Source organism: Phyllobates terribilis, unplaced genomic scaffold, assembly GCF_046119375.1.
Source record: "Phyllobates terribilis strain yellow unplaced genomic scaffold, ASM4611937v1 Scaffold_12__6_contigs__length_324123572, whole genome shotgun sequence".
In the NCBI taxonomy this organism is placed as follows: Eukaryota; Metazoa; Chordata; class Amphibia; order Anura; family Dendrobatidae; genus Phyllobates; species Phyllobates terribilis.
In genome coordinates, this window is record NW_027362772.1 from 266,236,123 (window position 1) to 266,253,130 (window position 17,008).

General features: G+C 44.7%; 1 protein-coding gene across 2 annotated transcripts in view; it reads left to right on the forward strand.

Annotated features, from left to right (window-relative positions):
• The window catches only part of LOC141172592 (probable pleckstrin homology domain-containing family N member 1), a 39,521-nt gene extending 29,767 nt beyond the window's left edge, over window positions 1–9,754 (forward strand). For both annotated transcript variants that reach the window (XM_073656979.1, XM_073656980.1), the window contains exons 6-13: window positions 122–208; window positions 814–886; window positions 1,109–1,251; window positions 1,743–1,889; window positions 2,718–2,804; window positions 4,751–4,826; window positions 6,412–6,488; window positions 6,746–9,754. In XM_073656979.1, coding sequence (XP_073513080.1) covers window positions 122–208; window positions 814–886; window positions 1,109–1,251; window positions 1,743–1,889; window positions 2,718–2,804; window positions 4,751–4,826; window positions 6,412–6,488; window positions 6,746–6,814 — 759 coding nt within the window. In that variant the 3' untranslated portion in view covers window positions 6,815–9,754. The remainder of the gene's footprint in view (window positions 1–121; window positions 209–813; window positions 887–1,108; window positions 1,252–1,742; window positions 1,890–2,717; window positions 2,805–4,750; window positions 4,827–6,411; window positions 6,489–6,745) is intronic.
• Window positions 9,755–17,008: the final 7,254 nt, after the last annotated feature.

Below are 17,008 nucleotides of genomic sequence, written 5' to 3' on the forward strand. Positions count from 1 at the left end.
ATATTAAATGTATTCTTGTACTAGGACGTATACAGCCATTCAATTAATTTAATCAGTAAACTGGTCCTGACGAATTACCTATTGATCTTACAGCATCTTACACCTTTCTGTATCTCTGCAGGAGATGTCGGAGTGCTTCATGGTTCTGTTTCCTCTGCACTTGCTAATTCTTTCCATGGATCATCAGGAGAGGAGATTTATATATCAGGTAAAGAATAATTAATGCTTGTAATAAAAAGTGTTTATGGTTTAATAAAACAAAAGTTAGCATATATTGTACATGAACATACAGGTGCACGGTGCGTTACATTTACAATATGTACCAATGTATGGATGAGATTTTAAAGGGTTATTCCTAAACTAGAAAGTTATTTGATTTCCATGTGGGGTGAAGCGGTCAGACCCCCAGCGTTTCAGAACTGAATCAAGTCATAGTGATATTGGTAAACTCAAGGAATGATCCCAATACAAAAAAGGGGTTAACGAGCATCTGTCCTTTCACACAACACCAGAAGAAAAGCCTGATCCTCCTGCCCTCATTCCCCACAACTAACTAAAACTGCATTTGGTGCACATATAATCCTAATATGTTCTGATTCTTATGCGCTATAACCTGCCATTCATTCTTTTTGAGTGGGTGGTTCCTCTTCATCAGCATTCTGCCAGCACTATAAGAGCTGGAACGTCTCTCATCTCCTAGCATGAATTGTGCAGTGATAATTTACATTCTGCTGTAAAAATTGAAACAGTCTCTTAAACATTAAAGACATTTCATGAACATTTCCTGACTGTCTGATTTAATTTGATTTTCAGGGACTACTTCCTCTATCGGGAATGCGTGTAATCTGTGAACCGTCCAAAATTGGCTATACCTTTGAAGTCAGTGGTAAGTAATTGAACCATTTTTGGCCTCAAAGACAGCAGAGCCATGTGCATGGAGGTATAGGAAGGGACACATACTTATGGAAAAGAATAAATAAGTTTGCCGGAAAATGTCCTTTAGGGCCAGATTCCCACATCAGCAATGATATGCCGATACTCGAACCACAAGTTACTGATGTGTGAATACGGCCTAACACTTCTATATGTTTAATTAAACTCTATTGAGGTCCAATGATTGAGCCGCGCCAAGTGTCCTGTCTGAGCTCAAGCGAGAAGAGTCTTTGGATTTCGGCTTTGCAAAAGCACATCCAAGAAGCAAATAGCCACTACTCTCCAGTTTCTCCAACTATCAACATTTTATCATATCTGGTGAGTTCACAGAGAGTAAAAATAAATGACCAATATAATTAGATCAATCATTTTTTTCTTAAGTTGCACTTCATTAACCAGTATGAGGAATGGAATGAAATCTTGTTCATGCAGTTCCGTGAGTCTCCACTAGATGGCAACATTGCTTGAGACTTACATAGACAAATTTCTGCAGACATCAATTGGAAATTAAAGGATCTGCATGAAAGTTTACAAACCCACATAAATATTACCTTTTTCTGTCCATAGCCCCTATGCAGTTAAGCTGACCACAGGGTGTCCCACTGTTTGTATCTACTAGAATCAGCAGTAATCTATGGATTTCATTTGTATGCAGCACTCCTACAGGCCAAATTTGGCATTACACATGCTCTATGCAGCTGCTAATAAATCATTAATAGTGGACAGCGATTTATTAATGTTAGGATTACAAGGTCATTTGAAAATATTATATCTAAATCAGACTAACTTTTTTTTGATCCTTCTATAAGATTCCTTGCGACCAGTCATGGAAGAAGAGAGAATTGATAAAGTATTTGACGTCATGCCCCATCCAGAAATGGGAAGGGAAAGCCATCCACCATATGGGACCGGTCATTTTTTTGTCTACAGTGCACGCAGCGCACACAATAGATGGAGTAGGTACAACTTTATACATTCGATTCATAATTTTCCCTGAAGAAGCCTTTTATAACTGCGAAACCTTTTGCAGAGGATCGATTGTTTTAAATAAATTGCGTAATTTGATTTACTGACACTCTCCGGATAGTGTATTCAGAGATATCGGTTTGGCTGCTGATAAAAATAAAATAGTAGAATATAATATCAGAAAAAGGAGCCAATGATAAAAGTGTAACATTATTTTGCCAGAAGTAATTACACATCATAAACAAATGATTTAATGTCTAATGTTGCAAATTCGTGAGAAGCAATGTTGTAGCTTAATTCTGGGCAGCAATTGTTAATATTATGTGACCCTGATTATTACAGTAAAATTAGTACACCCCAGCGAAATGGATCACATAAATATTGAGCTTCATGTATTTATAAATATTTGTATTTCCAATTATTTGTGCCCAAAATATTTCAGCAAATTAGAAAGTTTATTTGTATTTTTTTGTAAATAGTTTCTGTAGACCGTTACAGTTGCGTCTTTTGTGGGATTATTGAGTAAATGTAAAAATAAGTAAAACTATACAATAAGTAAAGAGTCTGAAGACACTAATTGGATAGTGTCAAAAGGAAGCAAGGGAAATCAATAAAAGGAAAATGACAACACTGATTGTTTGATATATTTATTAATTTCCAGTAGGAATAACAGAGAAACAACACAGCAAGAGTTCAAAGAAAAAATGTTCCTGAATTGTTATTTTCTGGAGATTACAATTAGTTACTAAAAATGATATGTTAGGAAAATAAAGGTCCACTTCAATATACCATGTAATAATTTATAACATATTTCACAGGACTTTGAGGATCGCATTATGGTGTTATTCCCTGAAGACTTAGTATTCCTCTCTGTTGATCTCCATAAAACATCAGTAACACATCAGGTAATCGCTTGTCTTCTGCTCTCCTGAGTCCTCCATTATTTACTATTTACCTTCACTGTTTTCATTGGCGTTGAATTCTGTCCAGCAATTAGAACATCCTCATCAAAACTTTTTTATGTTAAACATTTAAAAAAAATGTTTGGGATTGTTTCCTTTTTCTTCTTTTCCATATTACCTATATTATCTATATTAAAAATAACCCTGAAATCTTGCAGTTTTCAGCTTATAATCTGGGTGATATCACAGCTCACCTCCTCCCCCTCCTGTACAAGGACTGATAACACCTCTATATACAGTAGATAACACAGTATCCACCATTCGCAATAGGTGATGTCACAGCTCACCTCCTCCTCCTCCTGTACAATAATAAGAGCTCTATATACAGTAGATAACACAGGATCCACCATTGACAATAGGAGATGTCACAGCTCACCTCCTCCTATACAATGACTGATAACACCTCTATATACAGTAGATAACACAGGATCCACCATTCACAATAGGTGATGTCACAGCTCACCTCCATCTCCTGTACAATGTATGATAACAGCTCTGTATATAGTAGATAACACAGCATATACCATTCACAATAGGTGATGTCACAGGTCACCTCCTCCTCCTGTACAATGACTGATAACACCTCTATATACAGTAGATAACACAGGATCCACCATTCACAATAGGTGATATCACAGCTCACCTTCTCCTCCTCCTGTACATTGACTTATAACACCTCTATATACGTTAGATAAGACAGGATCCATCATTCGCAATAGGTGATGTCACAGCTCACTTTCTCATCCTTCTTACTCAATGACCTTTGGACAGGGCATGCCCATAACATTTTCCCATAAAATTCAATGTTCATTTCCAGACTATTGTTGTTTCATTTCCATTTTGGCTACTGTAAAGCAATTCTCGAAATGCTACAACCATCAGCTCTGGCACGATGACTGACCTCATAGTCACCATTTCTAAAATAACAGAAATGTCAGACATGTTCTATATACAGTATATATATATATATATATATATATATATATAATAGATTGAAAAGGCTCTTACAGTAGATTAATTAACATGGTTTTTACTAAGAAAAAGTTCTGAAATCTAGGAAGGAAACATAACTATAACTCAGCGGTAAAGTTATATTTATCGGGATCCAGTTGAGATATTATATAGGAGTTAATATTCTTAAAGGAAATCTGTCACCTGTTTTTTGCTATCCTCTCTGAGAGCAGCATAATGTATGGGCAGAAATCCTGATTCCAGTGATATACCACTTACTGGGATGCTTGCTGTCGTTCTGCTAAAATCCCTGCTTTCTCTGCTGCAGATCTACCAGTTCTTGAGTGCTGAGCTCGGTATAACCCCGCCCACATCACTGATTGGCAGCTTTCTGTCCATGTAGAGTGTACACAGAAAGCTGCCAATCAGTGCTGGGGGCGGAGTTATACACATCCTCTAGTGATAATCTCCTGATGATTAAACAGTGATTTTCTCAAAACTACACTAAGCAGCCCAGTAATTGACACATCGCTGGAATCAGGTTTTTTTTCTCTACATTATGCTGCTCTGAGATTAGGTGGTTAAAATTGGTGACCAATTCCCTTTAATGGGCATTCGAACCCTCAAAATAGACTTTGGGGCCCATCCGTGACTACTTGGTGGTGTGACCCATTACAGAACTCCCCTCTCCAGACAAACTCTAAAGTTAGAAGACATGGGGAAGAAGTTGGGGATGGGAAGACTGAAGTCGTGTAGGTGGGAAACAATCACCGGACCCTTCTGACATCGCTATAATGGAGAGACTTTACTTTGGGGTCCATCATCTTCTACATTTTTCCCTGTCTATCCCTAACCCTGCACAATACGGGCCGCCATTGTCTGGATCCTGAATGTCTTTTCATTGGTAAATGGTGAGATGACATCTCATTCTGTCACAGGGTACTCTGCCACTGAACGCTATTCACATTGAGGAAAGCCTAGTTTGGAACGGGCGCCTGGAGTTCCTGATCGCTGGTAAGCCGACGTGGACTTTTATGAGAAATATTTATGAGGATACCATGAAAAAGAGTAAATTCCTAGGATTATAGTAAAGTATCACTTTATGGGGGGTAGGATGCCTTGGGTCTACACCCATCAGTCGTCTTCCATGTCAACTTTACAAAAAAAAACCTGTTCCAGATACTTATGAGTGATCCCAATACAATGGATGACGAGACATGCATGACATTTATATATCTATTTATTTAGGTTATTGTCTGTAAGTTATTGAATCCATTGGGGGTAGATGTGAACGAACAAGCCAATTTCCTAATATAGACTCATACAATATTTTTCGCAAATGCAATTTTTTTTATTTTTGTTGGACTTTTTAGTAGTTGGACATGTTGAGTTTTTTAATAGCACCACTTTGGGCTACATGTAACAAACTGTATATTTAATTGGGGTGGGGATGGAAAAAAACAGAAATGTCATCATTGTTTTTTGGGGGTTTAGTTGTTGTGGCAATTACTGTGCCTTATAAATCATATGGCAACTATATTCATTACGATTATACGATTATGTTTTTGATACCAAATTTTTTCCAATTTTTTGTCATTTTTTTTTCTAATTTTTTTTTGTCCCTGAATATTCTTTGATGCTTCAAGTAATACATTTGGAAACTTCTGTGTTATATAGATTTGCATTGTGCAGTTTCTCAGAAGAGGTGCCTAATAGCCATACTCTGATCCCAGCCATTGTAATGGGGTGTTACAGATGACACCCACTGCAGATGGTGAGAACACAACTCCTGAGCCCGCACTATACCCCTACTGTAATGGTATGGCATGATGCACGAACTACCTGCTCACCAGGAAATACTATCATGGTTCAAGGCGATAAAGTGGTTAAAGCAGTTCCCTATTACAGGATTTTATACATTATAAGAGGGAAATAAATATAGCTCCATCATAAGAAAATTATCCATTGGTCACAGGTAAAATGTGGGCACCATCTTTCTTCCTCCGGTTCTGGGATCTAAGGGGTAATATTTCTCCTTGTGGAGAGTGACAAGCCAAGCCTGGCATGTCAAAGTGAGGAGACTTTTACACCATGCATGCTCCTATGGGAAATTAAATATGCAAATTGACTCATCAGAGCTTTCCCAGAGGAGCATTGCATGGCGGATAAGTCTCCTCACTCTGACATGCCAGGCTTGGCTTGTCAATCTCCACAAGGAGAAATGTTACTCCTTAGATTCTTCTTACGTCTATCGCCCAGCCAAATCAGATCTCACCCTTTGCACTGATGAGGGGCCATACCCCAAAACAACGTGTCTGCAAATTGAGATTCTGGTTTGGCTTTTATCCTAAGTCATGTGACAAGGCTCGTTAAAGGGTCGATATTGACTTTTAGGATCGCTGATTCCAATAACTGGCTCTAAAGTTCTAGTCTTCTTCCTCTTGCATATTCCTCCAGTTCTAAAAACGGATTGTTGAATATCAGGACACTTCATTTTGTGGTCTGGAAAGAGGTTAAACAATAAGGGCCGCCATTTCTTAAAAATATTTATAGTATTAATAAAAAAAGTCTAAACATTTTAAATACATTCTTTTTTTAGGTGATCTTATGGAACCCATATTAATTTCTTGTATGACTCCTGAAGATTATACCCAATGGATTTTCCATTTACAGAAGGTACTTGTTAAACTTTTTTCAATAAATTTGAGTATTTTTTAAAGTTAGTGATTCTCAATATGACAACCCACTAGGTTTTAATGAAAAATAACAGAACTTTGGGCCCCAAGTACAGTATCAGGTCCCCGGGAATTCTTATGGTCCACACTCACTTTACCATTGATAAAATTTACATAGTTTCTGAATAGTAATAACAGTTTTTAATTTTAATGTTTAATATTTTGTGGTGACTCTTAATAAACACTGTTGTTTTGCAGCCTCGTCATATCCATTGTGGTGTCACCCTACACCCACTTCCTTCTGTGCCACCTAAATATAGAAGATAAGAAAAGGTTAAGGGTCGAGAACATCCAGTCATCGCGAACCAACATCTGTCCTAAATGCCAGTGCGTTGGTAAGACTATAGGATGAGGAACCCATAACTTTCCCCATCGTGCACATGAGTCATCTGGACACTGAACGATTTGGTGGAGCTTTGTCTATTTATAATTGATCAAGAACTCTGACTAAACCAAAAGCAAATACGGACGAGTCAAAAAAGGCAAGACACAATGAGACCTGAAATCATATTTGTAGCAAAAATACCCAAAGAAATATTTGGAATATATGAACCGAAACTGCATCAATGTTCTTCACCAACCATGACTCAAGTTTCCGAAGAACAAGAAATAGAGGACGATAAATGTGCTATTATGAGACATTTTGACTCACTAGATGAAGGTCATATTGGAAAAATCTTCATTCTTAAGGTCCCATATATGCACATTAGACAGAAGTCATCCAAACTTGAAAATTTTGGCTGGACCGGATGACTATCTGATATGTATCGGGACCTCCTGACTCTACTCCAGGTGGTGATTTCTGAGGAAAGAAGAATCGAACATGTTGAAATTCAACATTGGATCTTTTTGTTTCCCTAGAGAAAAGCTACTGCCACCGATGTCTGGCAGTGACTTCTTCACCTCTTACTTGTAGGGAACACATGCACACTCAGCCAAACTAAGAATGCGCATGTATTGAATAGTCTGCAGGAATAGCTGTTGGTTAGATGAGTGTTCAGAAGTGTATAGAAACCTTTACTTGTCTTGATTTCATAGGTCCTAGGTCACCTCAAGGGCTTGAAATTATATATTATTTCTAGGTCATTACTAAGGCTTCAAGATGTATGTTTTATGTTCGGAGTCATTACAAAGGTTAGAGGTGTATGCTATAGCTTCATGGTCATTATGAAGGCTTGAAGGTGTATGCTATCTATTGCTCCACAGTCATTATGAAGGCTTGAAGGTGTATGCTATAGGTACAGAGTCATTATGAAGGCTTGAAGGCGTATGCTACAGCTCCATAGTCATTATTAAGGCTTGAAGGTGTATGCTATAGGCCCAGAGTCATTACGAAGGCTTGAAGGCATATGCTATAGGTCCAGAATCATTATAAAGGCTTGAAGGTGCATGCTATAGGTCCAGAATCATTACAAAGGCTTGAAGGCGTATGCTATAGGACCAAAGTCATCATCAAGGCTTGAAGGTGCATGCTATAGGTCCAGAGTCATTACCAAGGCTTGAAGGTGCATGCTATAGGTCCAGAGTCATTACCAAGGCTTGAAGGTGCATGCTATAGGTCCAGAGTCATTACAAAGGCTTGAAGGTGTATGCTATAGGTCTAGAGTCATTACCCAGGCTTGAAGGTGCATGCTATAGGTCCAGAGTCATTACAAAGTCTTGAAGGTGCATGCTATAGGCCCAAAGTCATCATCAAGGCTTGAAGGTGCATGCTATAGGTCCAGAGTCATTACCAAGGCTTGAAGGTGCATGCTATAGGTCCAGAGTCATTACAAAGGCTTGAAGTTGCATGCTATAGGCCCAAAGTCATCATCAAGGCTTGAAGGTGCATGCTATAGGTCCAGAGTCATTACCCAGGCTTGAAGGTGCATGCTATAGGTCCAGAGTCATTACAAAGGCTTGAAGGTGCATGCTATAGGCCCAAAGTCATCATCAAGGCTTGAAGGTGCATGCTATAGGTCCAGAGTCATTACCAAGGCTTGAAGGTGCCTGCTATAGGTCCAGAGTCATTACCAAGGCTTGAAGGTGCATGATATATGTCCAGAGTCATTACAAAGGCTTGAAGGTACATGATATAGGCCCAAGTCATCATCAAGGCTTGAAGGTGCATGCTATAGGTCCAGAGTCATTACCAAGGCTTGAAGGTGCATGCTATAGGTCCAGAGTTATTACCAAGGCTTGAAGGTACATGATATAGGCCCAAAGTCATCATCAAGGCTTGAAGGTGCATGCTATAGGTCCAGAGTCATTACAAAGGCTTGAAGGTGCATGCTATATGTCTAGAGTCATTATGAAGGCTTGAAGGCGTCTGCTATAGCTCTGTAGTCATTATAAAGGCTTGAAGGTGCATGCTATAGGACCAAAGTCATCATCAAGGCTTGAAGGTGCATGCTATAGGTCCAGAATCATTACAAAGGCTTGAAGGTGCATGCAATAGGTCTAGAGTCATTACGAAGGATTGAGTGTATTTGCCATAGAAAAAACGAATTTTCTCAGAATGTATTCAGTGCAATTTACTGTATTTTCCACATGCCCAACCAAGAAGATGATATAGTCTTGAAAGTCATCGCCATCTTCTCAGTTGGAACGTAGAACACATTGAGACTTATCTAGCATATGACTTTTTATGCATAGCATGGGAGGTACATATCGATTTGATCAAAACAAAAAATTCAGTGGTGTATGGGTTGTTGAGCTATTCCCAACCTAAAAGTTTTACATTACTAGGGTCACATCTGGAGGGGAGGTGCATGATCAAACAAGGAATTTGCAGATATACATGCTGAGGACCAAGCCATCACAGTGGCCCGATTACCATCTCAGGTCATCCAGTGACGACTTACGGACCGGACTGGATTTTTTTTCCAAATTAAATGATTAAGCTAAAGCACGAAAGAAAAAGACTCAGGGAAAACAATATTAACTTTCTGTAGGATCAGTAGAGTCATAGATTTACTTACCACAATATCGGTTCTCAGTCATAGTAATAGTGAGCAATAATATTTTGTCAGCTTTTATTTTACTGCATTGGTAAAATCCAAGTCTAGTAGCTACTGGATCGTATTACCGCCGCTGTTCATGCTCTTCAAGGTCAAGAATGTAAAGGCTTCAGGTATTAGGTTACATATCAATGGTGAAGACCAATTGTAGAATAATGAGAATGTTTTTCGTAGTTTCTTATTCTTTTTATAAAAATATTTAATTACTGATTTTTTTTTGTTTTTTTCAACTCTGTAAAAAAAAACTTATTTTCACTGTTTTCTGTAGTCATTATTTTTTTCTTAGTGTTTGATAAAATTTATATTTTTCCCATGTTTGCTACTCATTGGAAACTATGAAGTGCTAGAATGAACTCTGTAAAGTTTGATATTTTAATCCTGTAAGTCCAATGAATGGACAATGATAGAGTTTGATGAGCTCCTTTAAGGAGTTGCCAGTAGCAATGACCTAATCGATATGCAGGACCCCCATCCAGTGGTCATGTGGGTAGTCTGCATCTGCTGGCTACCCTGGCTCCCCTTCTGACTAGTAAAGAAACAAGGAGACAGAGATCACCATGCCTGATCCACACTATAGCAGGGAAATCTTGAATTGGTGGGTGGCAGAACCTGCTGGTGAGGCACAGCAACAATTTGGAACAAGTGAAGGAATTCGGCACTTCCACGTGGTAATGTAAAAACTCGATAGTCCTTTATTTGTAATCCATTTAAAAATGAGGAAAGGTGGGAAGGTTATAGCACTGATGCTGGAGCATTAAACGCCCTTATTCATGGCGTGGAAAATTGAGTTTTTACATTACCGAGTGCAAATGTCACGCTAGGTATGGGGAGAACCCAGCGTATAAAGACAGGAAAAGGGAAGGGTGCCCTACAAGTAGGGAAAAGGGAAGTAGATACCCCTAAACAGCTCAAACGACAAATCCTGACTCACCTATGGATCCTATATGGGTTCTTCACCTATCGCCGAGCAGGAAACCTGGCCCTAGTTGACACTAAAGCTAGGCCCTAGGTAGTGAGGGGGAGAGGTGAGAACTAGTCAGCCCCACTGCAAACTAAAGTACACACAAGGGAAACAAACAAGGGAATACACTTAGCTTCAAGATGACACCGGAGAGAACGCGGCAACAATCCACAAAGGAACTCCAAGAAAATTCTAGCCGTCTACTAGAATTCCAGGCCTGAATAGATAAGAATCACTCTTTTACCAGGAACTCTCTGGAGAAGCTGAGTGTATTAAAGCAGAGGTCCCCAACCTTTTTTGCACCAGGGACCGGCTATAAGGAAGACCAGTTTTCCACGGCCCGGTGGGGGTGGGGGCGGGGCTTTGGTCATATGGGGGTGGGGTTATGGAGGGGTGGAGCTGTATGGGGAGGATGCTGGCGGGACCTCGGTGTACAGCGCTGCTAAGTAGCAGCATTGTACATTGAGCGTCAGTGTATACAGCGCTGCTGCTTAGCAGCGCTACACACTGAACACCGGTACCGGGAGCCGCGTCACTGAAGCCAGTCTGCTGCCCCAGCACGCCCCACATAACATGTTCTGCCGGGGGCGTGTCAGTGAGGAGAGCCTGCCGCCCCACCCCGTCAGGAACACACCATGCTGTGCTGTGGAGGGCCGCGTCACTAAGACCCGCCCGACGCCCCACCCCGTCCTGCATAATGTTCTCTGCCAGGAGCTGCGAGCTGTCACGGCTATGGCAGAAAACATTATAAATCCACACAGAGCGAGCTCTGACCAGGCGCAGGGCCGCGGAGCTAGCTGTCAGCGGCGCCGCGGACCGGCTGAAAAACCCCAACGGCCCGGTCCTGGTCCGTGGACCGGCGGTTGGGGACCTCTGTATTAAAGGATACAGCAAGGGTGTGGTAATTAGCAGCAGAAGGTGAGGATCCCCACTGGGTCCTAAAGGTAAAATCCCCAAGCAAGGTGAGAATCACCACTGGGTCCTAAAGTGAGAGGGATCATGAAAGGATCAGGAAGATGTTTGCGAGTCCAAACGCAGCGAAATTCTACAGCCGGACCCAGTATGACTGTCTGTCAAGTGCCGAATTCCTTCACTTGCCCCTCCAGATTACTTGACCCAGCGCAACTTCATGAATATGACGCGCCTCCTGGGCCGTGGGAGTACTCGGCAGCCGGGCCTCTGCGTATGCCGGTGGGGGGTATCACGGTGGCTGGCCCGGTCCGTGACCCAGGGCGGTCAGTAAAAAGGGGAATTGTTATAGGGGATTTGGAAAGTTCGTGACGCCACCTGTGGAATGCGGCAGAAGGGGTGCCGCTGCTGCGGAGCAGTCCTCTGGAGCGGGTGTTACGGCAGCAGGGATGGTGTGGCTCTCCCCAGGTAGAGCTAGCTCCAGGGCAGCGTGGGGTGTAATGGATGGTGGTGCAGGGGAGAGACGGCAGGATGGTCCCGGAGGAAAGACGGACACTCACACGGGGGTAAGCTTCAGTACCTTTACTGGTGATGCTGCAGGCACGGTCCAGGGTACTCCAGGCGAAGGGCGCACTTTTGGACTCTCCCCAGTAAGCGGGTATAGGGCCTCCTGATCCGTGGCTTTACTTGCTAAGCTTCTGACCTGCCTGGAGCTAGGCCTAGCTTGGTTACTGTCTCTCTTTGCACCTGCTGACCTGGTGGTAGGGCCTTCTCTTTGGAGATCTCTCTCCCTGGACGCTGGGGCCTCCGTGACTCCTAGCCCTGGTACTGTAGTCAGCGTTTGGTGAACCTGGGACCTGTAGTCCTCCAGGGGTTCCGGTGGTTCCTACTGGGTGTAAAGAGTCCCTGTAGGCGCGGACCCGGTGTCCGGTATATACTGTATATCGGGGTGAGCCTGGTATGCTCCTCTGCCCCCTCGCTACTTCTTCCTTCTCCTCTCACCTTCGGCCCACTCAGGCCCTCACTAGGCTTCCACACGTGCTGTAGGCCTTGGCTCGCCTAAGCACAGCAGCCAGCTTGCTGCTCTCTTCACTGCTCTCTGAGTGTCAGCACGCTCTCTGCTCAACTCTGAGCTGTGTTCCTCTCTGTCTCTGAACACTGACTAAACTGCCTGGCTCCACCCTCCCTATATATATATCCCTAACGGGCTCCCTCTGCTGGTCTGAGGTGGTAGGGTGGAGGTGTGTGAATGTGTGAGGGCCTCTTGTGGAGAAGTCCATCCATGCACCCTTCTGGGTTCTGTGGCACCAATGCGCAGCAGGGCGCCACAAATATGCCGCACCGGGTCTAAAAATCACGCTGGGAATTACGACAGGTAGGAGGCAGTTCGAAGGGCTCTCATCCAGCAGCTATGGACTATCCATATTGCCACTGGATCAGGGTCCTGCAAATCGATTCATTCATCTCTAGTTGTAACCAAAACAAAAAGTATTTTGGATGTGTTTCAAATTAAAAGCTTCTTATCTATGTGATGTGTATGAAAGGTGCTGGATACCTCTCTCAGTTTTAGTCAAGCTAAACGTCTTCTCTGTCTCTGCATCAGCTGTGATGGAGTCGTAGACTGGCTTAGATAATATACTGATCCAGATTGACAGCCCTTTTCATACTAGTCGCCAAAACACAGAGAAGAAGTGATTGGATCTGACTCGCCCCCTGGGCCGTGGGGCACTCGGATCCGGGCAATTAGGGAAACGGTGGGAGTAGTAGTGGCAGCCCGGTTCCGTGGCTCAGGGTGGTCAGGCCAGTGGTAGTCCGTTATGTGCTATTGATAATGTCCGACTACGCCACCCGTGGATTTGCGGTCATTAGGTACCGCCGCTGCAAGGCAGACCACTGGGGCTGATGAGGTGTGCAGCTGAGATGGTGTGACTCCCCACGGGAAGAGTGCAGCCCCAGGGCAGTGTAGTGGATGGTGGGAGTGATGGTGGTGAGAGTCCCAGTACCGGTAGTGCTGGAGGCGCGAAGGAGCACACAGACAATAGGTTGCAGTCCAGGGTCTTTACTGAAACAGGTAAACTGACCCATAAACAGTCCCAGCTAGGAGGGGACCTGGATGTCTGAGAGCAACGGGGAAATTGGCCCTGGTCAGGGTGAGGGTGTAGGCCTACCGTGCTTTCTGCGCTCCTTCTGGCTATCTCCTCGTTATAGGGTAACAGCCCACGTTTCCAAGCTTTCCGTGTATTCTCGCCTGTATGGCCTGCGACGTGGGTTCCTTTCTGCTCCCAGCCTTGTACGGCTTTACTGGTCCCTTCGGTCGTGGCAGGGCCTCCAAGCTTCTTAGGCCAAGGAATATACAGTCCCTTGCGGACTGGTTCTCTGCTGGAGGATGTAGAATCCTCCCAGCCTCAGACACCAAAGTCTGGTAAAGTCAGTCTCTTATCTGCCAAGACAGGCTTGCTTCGCCTCTTGTCTCTGGCTTGTGGCTCTCCTCCTGCCACACTTCCTCTTAGGTGAGTCCAACTGTCTGTCCCTGCTCTGCTCTGGGACAAGTCTCAGTGCTGAGACAGGCCATCAGGTTCTCTCTAACCCTGCCCCCAGTACCAGCTTTTATAGGGGCAGCCAGCTCCCCCTACTGGCCTGAGACAGGAGGTATTGCATGCTAATGTTCCCCTGACTAGAGAACCTCCCCCTTGCTCTCAGACACAGCTTTAATTACACTTGTGGCATCCAGGCCAGGGTGACACATTCCCCCCTAGTAAAATTTAGTACTCCGGGACTAAAGAGTAAACAAAGACAATATGCATAACTATAAAACATTATCAGGAAAGTGACGCACAGATTGAGTTCTTAAGGTCACAGTGTGGTCTGTGACCGGGTGTCCATATCACCAATACAACGGGGAGCCTTAACCAGGTGGGGGTCTGTCCTACCCCAAGTCCTTTACAGTCTTAGTTCATTCCTTGGTCAGGCTCCGAACGCAGTCCATACAAGGTCCCGGTTATAAAAAGTCCATAACCTTTGAGTCCTTACGGTAGCTGCAAGAAACTGAAACACAGAATTACCAAACATGCATGTAACTTGGCAAACAATTCAACATTTGGCAACAGGGTTATTTACAATTTTAGTGCGCTCTATATTCTCCAGCGAGCGGGTATCTGCCCCTTTGTGCTACTGGTTGACCTACGTAGCCCACTGTCTGGTGGTGGACCAACCTGGCTTTCCCCACTAGCGTTAGGGGTACAGCTACCAGCTGGGTGTACAGGTAGGGCAGGCAGCTGTCTGCGGGTCCTTTGGCTTACCGCAGGCATGGCAGGCTCACTGTCAGCAGAGGGTTGACTCTCCTGGGCTGCTGGTACAGGCTCTTCTGCCTCTGGAACCGCTTGCTCCTCTTCACCTTCCGGCTCTGGTGTTGGTTGTTGCTGTGCCGGTTGCAGGAAATGCAGGACGGGTACCACTATGGCATCATTTATGCGAGTCCAGGACTGAGGGAACTCTCCGAGAACGGTGCTGATCATTTCTTCCTTGTCCTCTGCGGGTTCAAGGTCACTCTGATCTTCTTCTGCACTACGGAGTTGCTCGGGGCATCTTTTGAGGTGGTCTCTGGAGACGACACTAGTGGTTTCTCCTCCGTCCTTGGTGATCACGCACACCTTCGGGTTGTCGTGATCAGACTGCAGTACAGTGTAGGGTTCCCTTTCCCACTGGTCGTCCAACTTATGTAGCCTTCTTTTTCGCTTTAGGACTTGCTCACCAGGTTCTAGGGGACCAGCAGGGGCGTGTTGATTGAAGAGTTTTTCTTGCCTCTCTCTCACCTGGGCCAGGCTCTTCTCCACACTCTCCTGTACCTTCTTGTACTGCAGTTGCCTTTCCGTATCCCAGTCCGCATCTGGGGAGGTGTCCTCAGGTATTAGGACTCCCATCTCCAGGTCTATGGGCAGCTTACCTGGTCTAGCTCGCATCAGGTAAGCCGGGGTGCAGTTTGTAGCATTCACCGGGATATTGTTGTATAGGTCTATCAGGTCCGGCAGTTTTTCTGGCCACAGGCTGCGTTCCTCCAGGGGCAACGTCTTCAGGAGATCGATAACTATATTGTTCATCTTCTCACACATCCCGTTGGTTTGGGGGTGGTAAGGCATTGTACGAATCTTCTTACAGCCATAGAGGTTGCAGAACTCCTGGAAGATTTCAGCCTCGAACGCTGGACCCTGGTCTGTCAGGACCTGTTCCGGATACCCGTGTGGACGGCAGAAGTATTGCTGGAAGGCTCTGGCCGCTGTTTGGGCTGTCAAATCCTTTACCGGGACCACCACTAGAAAACGGGAATAGTGGTCCACGATTGTCAGGGCATAGATGTATCCTGACCGGCTGGGAGCCAATTTGACATGGTCCAGAGCTACCAGCTCAAGAGGCTGCGTGGTGACGATGGGCCTCAAGTGTGTCTTCTGGCTGGTGCGGTCCTTCCTCCTCAGGTGACAAGGGCCACAGTCTCTGCACCATTTTTCTACAGCTCCTCTCATGCCGACCCAAAAGAACCTTCCTCTTAGCAGGAACTCCAGTTTCTTCCAACCGAAGAGTCCCGCTCTGTCATGGTAAGCCCCCAGGACCATAGCTGCATCCCGCCTTGGGACCACGACTTGCCAGGTCAGCTCGTGCGTCCGGTGGTTAACAATCCTTCTGCACAACTTGCCTTCGTAGAGGAACAGCTTGCTCTTCTCCTTCCACAGCTGCTTGGTTTCCTCTGGAGCATCCGGATCCATGCGGGCGTCTTCCTGGGTCAGCAGATCTTTCACCAGGCGGATGGCAGAGTCACTATCTTGGGTCTCGGCCCAGCTGTGGTGAGGTAGGGGATTGATAATCACGGTTGTTAGATCCTCCTCCTTCACGTGGTGGGAGTATTGAGCGGCTCCATACCGGTGAAACGCGGGGAGTTCTACCTCCTCCAGCTCTTCTGGGTCTTCGTCACCTTCAGGTAAGTGAGGCATTCTCGATAGGGCGTCCGCGTTGGCATTGGTTTTGCCTGCCCGGTACTTGATCACAAAGTCATAGTTGGAGAGACGGGCCATCCACCGCTGTTCCAGGGCACCCAGTCTTGCATTGTCCAGGTGTGTCAATGGGTTGTTGTCCGTGTACACGGTGAACTTTGCGGAGGCCAGGTAATGCTTGAAGCGTTCCGTCACGGCCCACACCACCGCCAAGAATTCTAGCTTGAAGGAGCTGTAATTCTCCGGGTTCCTCTCGGTGGGCCTCAGCTTCCGGCTGGCGTATGCAATCACCCGTTCTCTGCCCTGTTGGTTTTGGGACAGTACGGCTCCCAGTCCTACATTACTGGCATCTGTGTGGAGAATGAAAGGCTGGCCATAATCAGGGTAGGCCAGGATCTCGTCCCCTGTGAGGGCCATCTTTAGCTGGCGGAAGGACTCCTCTTCCGGATTATCCCACTTGAAGGGCGGCTTTTGGCTCCTGGACTTAGACTGTCCGATCAGGAGGTCCTGCATAGGAGCTGCCATCTTAGTGAACCTGGGGATGAACCTTCGGTAGTAGCCTACCAACCCGAGAAACTGTCTCACCTCTTTGATGTTCGAGGGGCTTAGC